The sequence below is a fragment of the Perognathus longimembris genome, chromosome 25, assembly GCF_023159225.1.
Source record: "Perognathus longimembris pacificus isolate PPM17 chromosome 25, ASM2315922v1, whole genome shotgun sequence".
Classification (NCBI taxonomy): domain Eukaryota; kingdom Metazoa; phylum Chordata; class Mammalia; order Rodentia; family Heteromyidae; genus Perognathus; species Perognathus longimembris.
The window spans coordinates 14045206-14060024 of record NC_063185.1 but is presented as its reverse complement, the minus strand read 5'-3'; the positions used below and the strand labels follow the sequence as shown (position 1 = coordinate 14060024).

Here is a 14819-nt window from a genome sequence, read left to right as displayed (position 1 = left end):
CACCCCACTCCCGCTCAGGTCCTCCCCAGTCCCAGGGTGGCCACGGGGGGGGGGTGACGAAAGTTCCCCCGCCCCCCCCAGAATTGAGGTTCCTACAGGTCCAAGTGGGGCCCGAGAAGCCCGCCAGGGGCGTTCGGGAGGAGCGACCATGGGTGCCGGCCCGTTCTCCCATCCGCAGGGTGGGGTGCCGGGCTGCTGTCGCCAGGCCCTGCCCTGGGTCACAGCCATGAGCCTGGTGGGGGAGAAGAGTCACCACCCTCTCCACCCACACCCACCCCACCCCACCCCCGGCCTCGGAACCCCACGGGGAGGATGAGAGCAAGAGGCCTCTTTCCTCCCAATGCGGTGTTTATAAGAAATGAAACTGCACACAGGGAATCGGGGGACAGCCCACACTGTCACCACCCACGGCCCCGGGCTCCGGGAGGGAGGGGCGGGGTTCCGGAAGGAGCCCCCGTGAGCTGGACACTTCCTGTCGCTTGCTACATCCCGGGACAGCCCCCTCCCACCCCCCCCCCCCATGCTCCCCAAACCATGTACAGCCTCTCCCTCTGAGCAAATATATATATGTGTGTGTGTGTGTGTGTGTGTGTGTGTGTGCGTGTGTCTCCTAAGTGCAGCAGTTTATTCTGCTGTGTCAAACAATGTATTTATTTGCCAACACTTCCATAGGGGAGGGGCTGCTCTCATTCCTGGTGAAATCTCCAGAGACAAACCAGATCAAGAGTGCCATGCCTATCTGTTGAATGAATTTAATAAAAGCTTTCCTTCGCTTCCTCTCCACCTAGGCTTCTTGAAAGCAAGAGGAAGGTCAGGGCCTGGATTCTTAAAACTTCTGGATGTTTTGGGGTTGTTTTTTTTTTTTTAATTTAATTGTCAAGGTGATGTAATCTGGATTTTTATTTCATTTTTTCAAGCCTGTGGTGGCCTGTTTAGGACTACCTCCCTCCAGGGTTGATGTGAAACAGAGAGAACTGGGAAGGGCTTTGAGCATCTCAGAGAGCCCTACTTTAGCATCTGGAAGGTTGGAAGACATGGCTGGAGTTTGTCGGTCTTGGAGAGCAGAAGCCTCCCAGGCAAAAAAAAAAAAAAAAAAAAAAAATGTCTAGCTCAAAAGCTGGACATCAGTAACTCACAGCTGTAATCCTAGTTACTCAGGAGGTTGAGATCTGAGGATCCCAATGCAATCTGAAGCCAACTGGGGCAAGATGCCTGTGAGTCTCTTATCCCGAATTAACTACCAAAAAGCCAGAACTGGTGATGTGGCTCTAGTGGTACAGGGCTAGCCTTGAGCAAAAGAAGATCAGGGATGGAACTGAGGCCCTAAGTTCAAGCCCCAGAACTGGCACCCCGCCTACCCCCCCCCAAAAAAAAAAAAGTCTAGCTCAAGCCTTACTGGGCTTCACATTGTTTCTCTCCAACTCTGATTTCTTTCTTTCTTTCTTTCTTTCTTTTTTTTTTTGGCCAGTCCTGGGGCTTGGACTCAGGGCCTGAGCACTGTCCCTGGCTTCTTTTTTTTGCTCAAGGCTAGCACTCTGCCACTTGAGCCACAGCGCCACTTCTGGCCGTTTTCTAGATACGTGTTGCTGGAGAATCGAACCCAGGGCTTCATGTATACGAGGCGAGCTCTCTTGCCACTAGGCCATATTCCCAGCCCTCCAACTCTGATTTCTGAGAGTATCTTTCATCCCTGTGCTGATCAGCACAGACCCAGGTGACCAAAGAATGTTGGTCTCACTCCTACAATCCTAACTCCTCAGCAAGCTGCCACCCTCGGTTGACAATTCTGGTCGACAATTCCAAGAGACTCTTATCACCAATTAGCCAGCAAAAAGCCAGAAGTGGAGTTGTGGCTCAAATGGTAGAGCTAAAGAGCTAAGCAAGAGTACAAGGCTCTGAGTTCAAGCCCCAGTAGCGCGCGCACACACACACACACACACACACACACACACACAGAAAATTAATCTGATTAAGGAGTAAGTACATCTCTGTTACAAGGAGTTTGCAAGTGCCTACCAGATGCCAGGCACTGTGCTGGGATTAAAGCGTGCCCCTAGTGAGGCCTTCACAGGCATACTTGTTTGTGTTAATGAACCTGGACACCAGGGTCCTGGGCTTCAGGACTGAAGGCCTGAGAGAGGGGGGTGGGGACAGGATTTGGTCCTCTGTGTGTGTTCACACACAGGGTGAATAATCACCATAGGTTAACCTCAACTAGCTCCAGCTACAAGGCATGAGCAATCTGTTCAGGTTACTTATGGAAAAATGGAACTTGTTCCCCAGAAGGTCATCACTCTGAAGGTAGTAAGGGTGAAATGATAGCCCAGGAAAGTTCTAAGGTGGGGTGGTGGGCAGGGTAGCGGGACTTTGGGTTGGCTAGTCTGGGGGCTCATCATGAAAACGGGGCACTTCTGCATGGCTTGTACATTTCTGTCGATACATCTGTCTAATGAGTGTCTTGTAGTTGGGAAGGATTTTGATAGTCTGCCTAATTTCATCTTGTGAAAGGACAAAATTACAACAAATGCTATTATAAGTCTTAATTGGCTTTATTTTTGTGTGGGTACTAGGGTTGTGAACTCAGGTCCTCACATGCACTGGGCTGTCTTGCTTCGCTGGTGCTCTACCACCTCAGCTATGCCTCCAGCCCAGCTGTCTTTGCTGGTTATTTTGGAGATGGAGTCTCACAGACCTTTTTGTTTGCGTTGGCTTCGAACCTCAGTCTGATTACAGTTAGGATTACAGATGTGAGCCATCTATACCTGGCTCAATAGGCGATTATTGTTAACTCATGAGTCAGAGCCTTCATTCTCTAAAACAGAGTAAGTGCTCCTACTAGGCAACAGTGAACGAATGCGGAAACAAAACAACAGGAAAAAAGTCTGATTGATTAACATCAAGATTCTTCAGGTTACATTTTACAAGTATTAAAATAGAGATGACTTCCTTATTATGCTGACATTCAAGTAGACTAGTATCTCCTGTTCTTCCCCCCCCCCCCCCCGCCCCCGGCCCCTTGGAAGTTTGAACTCAGGGCCTTATTCTTGAGCTGTGCTTCCAACTCTCGAATCTCATTTTAAGGAAAGTCTGGTCTGGTTTGGGATCTCTATCTGCTTCCTGGTTAATTATTTGCTATTCACACGAATGACTCCATTTGATTTGATCTGGTTTATTGATAATGACTTCTAATTTTTTTCTAACAGTCTTCACAAGTAGGAGCGATAGCGACAGGCAGAGATGAGTTTTAGCTAATGGACGGGAAAACCAAGGCTCAGAATTACAAAAGAAGGGCCAAAAGCACAGAGCACAAGCTTTCATGCTCAAATCCTGTGCCTTCTTTCCACCTTCTTTTAATCACTGTCAAAAGTGGGGATGAGGCTGCGCACCAAAGGCTCATGTCTGTAACCCTAGCTACTCAGGAAGCTGAGATCTGAGGATCTCAGTTCAAAGGCAGCCCAGGAAGGAAAGTCCATGAGACTCCAATCTCCAGTTAACCATCAAGAAGCTGGAAGTGGGGGCTGGGAACATGGCCTAGTGGCTAGAGCGCCTGCCGTGTATACACATGAAGCTCTGGGTTCGATTCCCCAGCACCACATATATAGAAAATGGCCAGAAGTGGCACTGAGGCTCAAGTGGCAGAGTGCTAGCCTTGAGCAAAAAGCAAACCAGGGACAGTGCTCAGGCCCTGAGTCCAAGGCCCAGGACTGGCGCAAAAAAAAAAAAAAAGCTGGAAGGGGGCTGGGAATATGGCCTAGTGGCAAGAGTGCTTGCCTCCTATACATGAAGTCCTGGGTTCGATTCCCCAGCACCAAATATATAGAAAACGGCCAGAAGTGGCTTTGTGGCAGAGTGCTAGCCTGGAGCAAAAAGAAGCCAGCGATAGTGCTCAGGCCCTGAGTCCAAACCCCAGGACTAGCAAAAAAGAAAAAAAAAAGCTGGAAGTGGAGCTGTGGCTCAAGTGGTAGAGCACTGCCTTGAGCACAAAAGGTCAGGGATAGTATCCTGAGTTTAAACCTCAGGACTAGTGGGGAGGGGGAAGGAGAGGGAGACAGGTGGGGAGGTAGGGTGGAATCCACCTGTAACCCAAGCACTCTGGAAGCTAAGGCAGGAGGAAAATGAATTACAAGGAAGGAGGACAGCATAGGGAGACCAGTGTGTCTAGGGGGAAAAAAAAACAACAACGTAGGAGCTGTCTGTGGAAAAGAAGTTTGGAATGAAACTCCAAACTAAACCAGATTGAGTAGGGATCTGAATGTGGGGCCAAGGGGGAGCTCAGAAGGCAGCTAGAGAGGAAACTCATCAGAGTTGAGCACTGTAGCACCCTCTTTATGATCTTTCCAGGCAAGCTTGAGTGTGTGACACGTATGAACATGTGAATGGACTATTGCATGAGTGGATGGCAAACAGCCAGAGCTTGAGTTTGGAGGACATCTGCCCAGAGAAGACTGCTGGAATTAGAAACCCGTGCTTTGAATCAGAGGGAAGAGGATCTACCTTGAATTACTGGGCATCTAAGAGAGACTGTGTCTTTTTAGTTTGTATCACAGGGTTTGTATCACACTGCAGAACAGGAGTTACAGAGGCAGTTACACACTAGGTGTGGTGGTACACAGAAGTGTCAAGGCAGGAAGAACTCTGAGTTCAAGGCCAGTCAGGACTGCATAATAAGATCTTGTTTCAACAAATGAAGTATTTATTTATTTATTTTTTGCCAGTCCTGGGGCTTGGGACTCAGGGCCTGAGCACTGTCCCTGGCTTCTTTTTTGCTCAAGGCTAGCACTCTGCCACTTGAGCCACAGTGCCACTTCTGGCCATTTTCTGTGTATGTGGTGCTGGCGAATCGAACCCAGGGCTTCATGTATAGGAGGCAAGCACTCTTGCCATTAGGCCATATTCCCAGCCCAACAAAACGAATTTTAAAAAATTACAAAAAATAAAACAAAACCACCCTGTAGGTTCTTCAGCAGGACTTTGCTGCATGGTAAGCAGATTCTTAGGGACTTTTAAGAATCTCGGATGTTTAAAACACTTAGAAGATGTAAATGGCAATTTTATTGGCAAATCCTAAGATTGAAGGAATTTCTCTTAAGCAAAAACATTATTGTGTGCAAAGATTTACTGTTGATATTGTGGAAAAAATAGAAATAACATAAATGCCCTACAATAGGAGCATTTAATTGGTAAAGCTTTATTTTTACCCATATGATAGAAAACATGTGCCCATTACAAATAGTATTGTAGATGTAATAATGATGCTCATTGTATGTGTATGTAAGTTTTCAGATGATTATCTGTGGATGAATATAGTGTTGTATTTTTATTAGATTAAATTTTGTTTGTATTTTTCCTGTTGCATTCAATGAAGTCATGGATGTCAATTTTGTAGGCTGAAGGAGACGCCAAGGTCTTCTAATTTCATTCTGAATTTTCCGGTGGCTGAATTTTCTTAGGGACAGGGCAAGCTTCCATCTGCTGCACAGAGATATCATGACTAAGGGACTCACTTTTTTTCTGATCTTCTCACTCAGGTCTTGTAACAGGTTCTCACTTTAACACTTAATGCATCCTAAATCCTAGCTCCCCATCCCAGAGTTTCAGTGCCTTTTGTTTTACACCCACCTAGGATCCTTCCTCAAAAATCCTCCGGTCTCCTTGCCTCTCCTCCTAGCTCACTGTCTCACCCTTTCCTGCTCAGCTCCTAGGACCAGGGTTTGCATCAGCCACAGCCTTCAAATTCTGGCATGTTTGAATTGGATGAACATATTCATTGCACCTGTGGGAGGGAGGCGGTACAGTGACTGACAGGTGGAATGCTACATCAGTGTATTTATGTATAGCCTGCATCTTAGGGACTGGGTGCTACCATGGAGGGAGAAGTGGGGTGACAGGGTTGGGAGACATCTGAAAGAATAATTCATTTCTGAGTCAGCAGCTCTGGGGAGGTAAAGGAAAGAGTCTGCTGGGCTCAGGTTCTGCATGCAACATGTATACCCAGCCTAGATTCCAGGAGTACAAACGGGGCAAGTTCTAGTTGTGAGAACAAAAAGTTGCTGCCCTTACCTCGAGGTCTGAGACTATCCAACCGCTAGCCAGACACATCACCTTATCCAACCCTGTTCCTCCATGTTGCCAGAACCTCGAGTCAAACCTTGGGGACTCAGAGATGACGGCAATACCGCCACGGATGAGTTCCCGCCTAAGGCCACAGTGAGATTGTGTTGGTGGTCTGATCTGGCGGGGGAGGGGTACAATGCCTTACATAAATTTTCTCTACCCACCGATGCAAACGAGCAAACTAGGGCTATTGTCATTTTGTAGATGAGAAAGCCCAGGTCGGGAGTTCTTTATTGGTTGTGCCAGTAGCTGCCCGGTTGGGATTTCCGCTCATCCAGCAGTCGCACGCGGCCAGCGCCCCAGGCAGGTCAGGCTTTCTTGCCTCTTAACTTTCCTGAAGCAAGAGAGTGATCTGAAGCAGAGGGCAGCGTGAGGACCCCTCCCGCCCCCCGGCTCTCCTCTTTTGTCGACACCCCATTAGCAGGCGTGGGGGCCAGGCTAGTTTTCTTTGGTAGGGAAGAGTTCGGTCTCAGATCCCCCTCTGAAGAGGGGGGCCAGTAGCCAGGTGACCCCTGCTCCTATCCTCCATCACCTGCAGCTAGAAGAACCGAGAGGATGAGAAGATGCGGGTTAGTGACTGCGGGCTGGGGGTTGCGTGGGGGCGACCGGCTTTCCGCTGGGCCCGGCAGGCGTGGGGGTGGCGTGGGAGCTCGCGGGGCGGGCCCGCGGGAGCCCCGGGGCGGCGGCGGGCGGCGCGGGCCCGGAGGGGGCGGGGAGAGCCGTGGCCCCGTACTTCCCCTTCGCTGTTTAGCTCTACAACAGCCTGATTTCCCCGAAATGATGAGGCGGCGCTGGCCAATGGGCGCGCGCGGGGCTGCGGGGGGGGCGGGCCCGGGGGCGGGGCCGTGCCGGGCTCGGGGAATCCCGCTAAGTGTGTAGATTTCCCTGAGGCGCCGCCACCGAGCCAGTGCGCGCCGGTCTTTCGTCGGGGCTGGACGTGCGCCTCGGCGGGCCGAACCTAAGTCGTTCTCGTCCCTTACCGAAGCCGAGGCCGGCCGTGCCTAGCCCGGTACCCCGAGGCCCCGGGACATCCTCTGCTCTTGCTCTCGCTCTCTCCGTGTCTCGCACCCGCATACGACCGGACGCCCGTCAGGAACCTTCGGGCGCCGGGTCCGGACGCCCCTCCCGCTGCGGCAGAGGTGAGCCCGCCTCCGCGGCGCGGCGGGACCCGCAGCCGCCCACAAAAGGCGCGCGGGACACCAGGAAGTGGGGGGCGGCGGGGGGGCGTCGCGGGCGCGCGGCGTTGCCCGGGCCCCGCGCGCGCGGGCGGGCGGACGGGCGGGCGGCGGGGTTGGGGGGGGGGGAGGCAGGCCGCCGCGAGGACCGCCTCCCCTCCCCCGCCTATCATCGGGCGGGCGCCCCGAGGCTTGCTCCCCGCCGCGAGCTCCGGGCCGCCCCGGGAGGAGGAGGAGGTGGAGGACGGCCTCTAGCGGCGCAGTAGGTTTGCGGGGCGCGATCTCATGCCGTGCGGGGGCCTGGGGTGGGGATGGGGGGTGTGGGGGGTGTTGAGCTCCCAGTTTTTCGTGGCGGCGGCTTTTGGCGGTCTTAACTTGGCGCCTTGGTCCCAGGACTCAGGCTGTCCGGTTCAGGTGACTGGGACTCGGGGCTCACTGCCCCGAGCGGTTGGGGCTGCGGGAGGAGGCGCCACAGGTGCTCCCGGGGCTACTGGAAGGCGGCGGAAATAGGTTGTTCTCAGCTCCGTGGGCTACAGTCACCACCGGGGCTTGGGATGGGTTTGCGGGGGAGGGGGGCCCGGGGGCAGGGGAGGCCCGCCGGAGGAGGAAATGATCCGGTGGCAGCGTGACTTGACTGCCCCTTAGGGCAGGTGCATAACTAAGTAGCTGGCGGTGGCAGCTCAAGTCTGGGCAATTTCTTCTTGGCTTCGAGCAAAAGAAACGCTACCCTTCCCTCCCAAAGAGCTGAGTTTTGAGAGAAAAAATATAGTATTTTCCCTCCTTTTTTGCACAAGAAAACAAATCCGAAGCCATCATTCCCATGCCTCTCTCCTTCCTAGATTGGCTGGGAGATGAGAGTAAGGCCAGGTGTTTATGCCTTAAATGCTGAAAGAATTTGGAGAGGGTTTCCCCGCCCCCCTTTCTGTTCTCTCTTCTTCCCTCCCCCCCTCCCCCATCCCCAATGCAGGCTCCCTTCCCTAAGACTGTAGGACCTGGTACCTGGCTCATGACAGGGGGAGGGTAATGACCTGGGTGAGAGGGCAGGGGAATATAACTAAGTGACCTGGGGTGGGGCAGGGTAATGCCTGGGATTGTTCTAAGGACTCCAAACCAAACCGGAGGCTCTGTCTTCTCTTTACAGTCAACATGCCCATCACTCGGATGCGCATGAGACCTTGGCTAGAGATGCAGATTAATTCCAACCAAATCCCAGGGCTGATCTGGATTAATAAAGTGAGTGGAACTCTGGATTAAACAAAATTATTATTATTTTTGGCTACTATTTTATCTCATGTCCTTTGGGGGGACCAAAGCTTTATATGCAACTCTAAAGAGGGCAGGTACATGTGTTTCCCATTGGGTTCTATGAGTAGGGAATGTGTTAGACCCAGAACATACTTGGCTGGCTCCTGGCTTCTCAGGATATGACCAGGAAATGCACCTTAAAGGCACTTAGTTTCCATCACTTACAGTTTCTACAGAGCTTAGGTTCTTGTCTTTCTGAGTGAGGTAGACTCTATACATACATACAGCATCTCCAGGGCTCTGATTGGACACAGAGAAGACAGAAAAGTAGACACCACTAGGCAGAAAAGTGGCATGCTCAGCAAAGGACCAAGGAATTAATCTTGCATCTGTTACTCTGGCCTCCAAAACCTATAGCTGATGCACTTGGGCAAGATAGACCTGGTAGATTTAGCAACAGTAGTTTTCATCACCATTATAGTAACAATTACTATCTGGCTGGCACCTTGCTAATATGTTACTTAAATTTGTGTTATTTCAAGCTGGGGGCTGGTAGCTCATGCCTAGAATTGTAGCTACTCAGGAGGTTCTGCTCTGAGGATTAAGGTTTGAAGCCAGCCTGGGCAGGAAAGTCTGTTAGGACTCTTATCTCCAATAAACTACCCAGAAAAGGCTGGAAGTGGCACTGTGGCTCAAGTGGTAGAGCACTAGCTTTGAGCAGAAGCAGCTCGGGGACAGCACCTAGGTCCTGACTTAAAGCCCCAGGACTAGAAAATAAAAAAAGTTGTCACTTCATTTCATAGTAGTACTGCTCATATAGGTCCTAGAAAGAAGGAATCTGAGGTACTACTTGAGGTAGATACCAAGGTCACACAAAAAGTGCTAGCTAACACCAAATTTTGAATTTCAGCAGCATGAATCAAAAGCCCATAAGAGTTATTAGCCATCAGTAATAATGACAGTAAGACCTTACCCAAAACCCCAAAAAATGTTTTTAGGGGTATGTTTTCTCATTTCAGGGGAGAGAAAACTTTTTTTTTTTGGCCAGTCCTGGGGCTTGGACTCAGGGCCTGAGCACTGTCCCTGGCTTCTTTTTGCTCAAGGCTAGCACTCTGCCACTTGAGCCACAGCGCCACTTCTGGCCATTTTCTGTATATGTGGTGTTGGGGAATTGAACCCAGGGCCTCATGTATATGAGGCAAGCACTCTTGCCACTAGGCCATATCCCCAGCCCGAGAGAAAACTTTTGAGAGACAGAAGTACAGTGCCCGGGTAACACAGTAGTCAGCATAATCATCTATTTCAGGACTTCCACAGGGATGTGCCCTGAGAAGACTGTTCTAATAGAAGAAATTCTTCTGTTTTTGTCCTGAAAAGCCAGAGAAGCATCCCAGCACACATAGACAGGGCTTTGGGGTGTACTCTTTGTGGGTCCCAGCATGTCTGTAAAGGGGGGAGGTGTCTTTGCTGACCTGTGGCTGTGCCACAGTTTATCAGAACCTAGACCCTCCTGAGAGTTCCAGAATGGCCTGCTTAAGGTAATTTCAGGATGGGTCAACCCAAGCCAGATGTCAGGTTGAAAAAGGGAAGTTAGCCTTTTGCCTCCACCTGGGGCCTGGGTAAACTTAGCCTGTGGTCTCCGAGCTGACAGCCTGTGTGTGTGTGTGTGTGTTGTTCAGGAGGAAAAGACCTTTCAGATCCCATGGAAGCACGCTGCCAAGCATGGCTGGGACATCAACAAGGATGCCTGTCTATTCAGGAGCTGGGCCATTCACACAGGTGTGTCTTTGGTGCCCTGGCTTCAGGGCTAGGGAAGAGGCAAGCAGACACACTAATGTTAATGTAGACTCTTGGTGGTCCCTGAGCTTCCTGATGCTTACAAGGTACAGAATTACTAGGGAGGGAACCAAGAATTTCTAGAGGTAATAATCCATCATTTCAGCAAATTCCCAAAGGTGTTTGTAAAGCCAAAACCTTAGAAAGCATGCCTTCAGGGAATTTGTATTTCTAGATCAAAGTTCATCCTTGAGAAAGCATTTCTGAAACAGCATGAAAGACCCACATCTTCCTTTCTTTAGGTACTGATCAAGGACCTTAGCCTAAGGCCCATCTGGTTGGTAGCCTCCTTGAGGGATGGAGCTCTTGGCCAAACTCAGAACAGTCTGCTTACCTATTAGTAACTTTTCTTTGCTGCCTACTCTGTGCCCACTCGTACTCTGGAAATATCAGATAAATTGTAGTTGCTGCCTTCTGGCTGCTGATAACACAAGCAGGAAGACTGGGCAGCGTCAAAGACATAGCACAGGGGCCTTCTAGTGTGCTTGGCTAGGTCTCACTGAATCCTGCTAGATGTTTGAGCCACACCTGGACATGTGAGAAGCTTTAGTTTCTAGAGCCTGGAAAGTGTTGCTAGGAATATGTGCTGGTTCCACCACTGCAGCTCATGATCCACATAACTCTCCTGCTCTGTAGGTCGATACAAAGCAGGGGAAAAGGAGCCTGATCCCAAGACATGGAAGGCAAACTTTCGCTGTGCCATGAACTCCCTGCCAGACATTGAGGAGGTGAAGGACCAGAGCAGGAACAAGGGCTCCTCAGCCGTGCGGGTCTACCGGATGCTTCCACCTCTTACCAAGGACCAGAGGAAAGGTAGGCCTTGGCAAGGTTCTCAGGGAGCACTTGGGAGGGAATAAGGGAAGAAGGTGGTCAGTTTGGTTGGCATACCTGTACCAAGACTGATCATCTGCCTGTCCCACAGAGAGAAAATCCAAGTCTAGCCGAGATACCAAAAACAAGACCAAGCGGAAGGTGAGTACGGCCTTGTGCCGTTGGGTCTTTGGTTGAGGTGGGTCCTGGGAAGCAGTACAAGAGTGCCATGGACAGACCTAAGCTCTTTGCTCTCTCTGCAGTCATATGGGGATTCCAGCCCTGATACCTTCTCTGATGGACTCAGCAGCTCCACTCTGCCTGATGACCACAGCAGCTACACAGTTCTGAGCTATATGGGCCAGGACTTTGAGATGGAGCAGGCTCTTACTCCAGATGAGGTTGTTGGCCTGGCAGGAGAATCCACAGGTTGGAAGGATGGCTCTTTATCTTTGGTCCGAGAGGCATGATATTAGCACAGAATGGCCTATTAAGAGCAGATTACAGGGTGGGAGGTGTTGGGTTTCTTCTAAACAAAGAAACACACCACCTTCCTTGACCTGTGCTTTCTTCTCCACCTGCCCCTCTGCAGCACTGTCACCATGTACTGTCACTAGCACTATCCCCGACTGGTACACGCCACTGGAAATTGTGCCAGACAGCACCATCGAACTGTACAACTTTCAAGTGTCTCCTATGCCCTCCACCTCTGAAGGTTTGTACTTAACCTGCCTGAGTCCTGAGAAGGGATTCCTGAGGGAGAAAAGATGCTCAGAATTCCACCTGCCAAAGCTGACTGAGCTTTGCTTACCCTTGTTCCCCCCAGGGGAGAGAGAAGGCAGCTCAGAGCAGGCTACAGGCTATGACAGGCTATGGTGGGCTAGGGACAAGAAGAAAGCAGCCAGGGACTAAATACTTGGTCAAAGGTTGCTAATGCTCCTGGCTCCTCTGTAGCCCAATGTCTGAGAGGGAGGAAGGAAGCGAAGGGGTGGGAAGAGGCGTGGCTTCATAGTTTGGGAGGCTGAGTCGGCAGGCCTGTGTCCTGTTCTGGAATCTCCATGGCAGGCAGATGTCCCCTGGGAGAGAGGGAGTGTGCACATGTGTGTGCAGAGGAACTGGTGGGGTTGGAAACCGCATTCAAGATGAACGTGGCTGACTGCCAGTCAACCTCTGCTCTTCTTCATGTACAGCTACAACAGATGAGGATGAAGAAGGGAAAATACCTGAGTACCTCATGAAGGTAAGGTCCCTTCCTTCCTGGTAGATAATGCTTTTGAAGTGAAAGAACCAGCAGAAACTTCCAAATCAGTGAGTGGGCCGCTGTTGTCACCTGGCTGCCTGAAGATTCCCAGGGTATAGGCGCCACAACCCACTACTGCCTGTCTTGGCCGGTGTGAAGACCCTGCCTGGGTAGTGAGTGAGGGCAGGTGGGAGGCCTGGTCACTGGTAGGCCATCCTATATAAGCCTCAGCCCTAGACAGCTCGAGTCAGCCATGATCATCAGTATTGGGTTCTTGGCCTGTGTCCTATTAATTCCCAACATGCCCAGCCCTGCTAGTTTGGGAAATACACATCAGGTTTCAATAATCAGCCTTTCAGCCTTTGGGATCTGCATTATGGCTCTAAATTTTTTAAAGCAGAAACTGTCCTCCAGTTTATCTTTCTGCTATAGTTTTTCCTTCCTTCTGTCAGTCCTTCACTTTAACTCAGGGCCTTTCATTTCACTCACAGCTAGTGTCTGGCATTTTTCTGATTAATTGTAGGTAAGTCTCAGACTTTTCTTCCCCTGGGCTGGCTTTGAATCTTGATCCTCAGATCTCAGCCTCCTGAGTAGCTAGGATGATAGGTTAACTACTTTGCTTCAGTTACAAGTGGATATAAATTAGTTTTTGAGGTAGTTTTTTCCTGGCTCTGCCCCATCGGCCCGGAAACATTATATTCAAGCTTCTAATCTCTAGCTTTTCTAGACTTTTATATTAACCTTTGCTTTGAGCAGCACTGCCTGTTGCTGTGTCCTTAACCACTTGAGCAAAGTGGAGGAGATTTTGTGCTAGAGGGTGGAGTAGGAGACGCGGGGAAATAACGCCAGAACTTGTAGGTTTGTGCCTCTCAGCCCTCAGGGCTTGTCCTGACTGCACTTCACGTCCCATCAGTTGGAGAATGTGGCAGTGCCCAAGTGTGTGATCCTGGCTGAGAGGCCTTGACTCATTGAGGGGAGGGCCACAGGGTCTGTCTGTACTAGAAGGCATCTGACGGCTACTTGCTTCCTCTGTCCCCAGCTCTTTGACCAGTCAGAGTGGCAGCCGACAAATGTGGATGGGAAGGGGTACCTGCTCAACGAACCCGGGGCCCAGTCTACTTCTGTCTACGGAGACTTCAGCTTCAAGGAGGAGCCAGAAGCTGACAGCCCTGGAGGTGAGAAGTCCCTGGATCCTGATTGCTTCTTGGAGAAGGGAGAAAAATGTGTGGTGACGGACGACTTGAGGGACAGAGTTAACAGGACAGCAAGATAAAGCATTCTTAGGCTGAGACGACAGGGGTGTAGACAGCTTGTGAATGAGCTGCTGCTCCTGAGGTTTGCCTAAAGATGAGTGGGAACTTGCTGTTATAGGGTGGACAACAGCGATTGTACCAGTGGCTTTTCAGGGATTGCAGGGCGGGCTGGGAGAACACACCTACATTCCCACCCTCTTCCTCATGCAACCTTCTTCACATCTTCTAGGGGACAGTGGGCTGAGCCTACACCGAGACTTCACATATATGAAGAACTTGGACACCAGTTGGCTGGAAAACCTGCTGCCCTCATCCAGGCTGCCCTCCATCCAGGCCATTCCTTGTGCACCATAGCTATGCCTTCCCCTCTTGTTCCACCATGTGAGCAGGGCCCAGGCATCATGGCAGACGTGTTGTAGACAAACTGGACTCCTGTGGGCCTCTTGACATAATGAAGGGTGACCCTACTGCCAAGCAGGGGTGGGACCACCCTTCTTGGGTCAGTGTATGCTCAGGACTTAGTGGACCAGGGGTCTGGGCTTGTCCTGACTCTGCCTCCTGGGAAGACTGGGGTTGGGATTCTGAGGTTGGTTTATCAGGTGAGGAATTGCACAGGAATTGGCCTGTATTTTCTATCTCAGCCCAGCTTCCTGGAAAGGAAGGAATCTTTTTTTGCCCTCACTGAGCTGGCCCTGAGGGGGATTAGATGGTGACCTCAGAAGAGCATAGCATCAGCCCCTGGGCTGACTCTGCACTAGGAGACAATTGCACTAACTGAATCCTGTTCTCAAAGAATGCTTCTCTCCCCACCCAAGCCCTGAGGACTGTTCCAAAGCCAGTGAAATGTGAAGGAAAGTGGGGTCCCCAGGGGCAGTCCTCCCTCAGCCTCAGAGGAGCTCTGCCCTGCTCCCTGCTCCTGAAGTGCTGAGGGGCTTGGGAAAAAAAATGGCACTTTTTCTTGTGGACCTTGCCACATTTCTGATCGGAGTGTACACTAACATTTCCCCCAAGCTCTTGGCCTTCGCATTTATTTATACAGTGCCTTTCCCAGTGCCCACCTCTCCCCTAGGCCCCCAAAGCCCTCAGCAGGCCCAGGGAGGAAATGTGAGCACCTTGGTGTGACTTTGAAACTTGGAAATGCCATGT

General features: G+C 50.9%; 2 protein-coding genes across 3 annotated transcripts in view; one reads left to right on the top strand and one right to left on the bottom strand.

Annotated features, from left to right (window-relative positions):
* Rad50 (RAD50 double strand break repair protein) overlaps positions 1–14819 on the bottom strand; it is a 161459-nt gene that overhangs the window by 80942 nt on the left and 65698 nt on the right. The gene's annotated exons all lie outside the window — the stretch shown is intronic.
* Irf1 (interferon regulatory factor 1) lies at positions 6892–14294 on the top strand. Of its 2 annotated transcripts, XM_048334054.1 has the most exons (10): positions 6892–7253; positions 8431–8522; positions 10214–10313; positions 11007–11183; positions 11293–11342; positions 11444–11609; positions 11773–11895; positions 12371–12420; positions 13460–13595; positions 13903–14294. In XM_048334054.1, exons 2-10 carry the CDS (start codon positions 8436–8438, stop codon positions 14025–14027), a joined length of 1014 nt encoding a protein of 337 aa, XP_048190011.1. In that variant the 5' UTR covers positions 6892–7253; positions 8431–8435; the 3' UTR covers positions 14028–14294. The 2 variants fall into 2 exon arrangements, with proteins under 2 accessions (XP_048190011.1, XP_048190012.1); XM_048334055.1 differs by lacking the exon at positions 6892–7253 and having other exon boundaries at positions 7745–8522.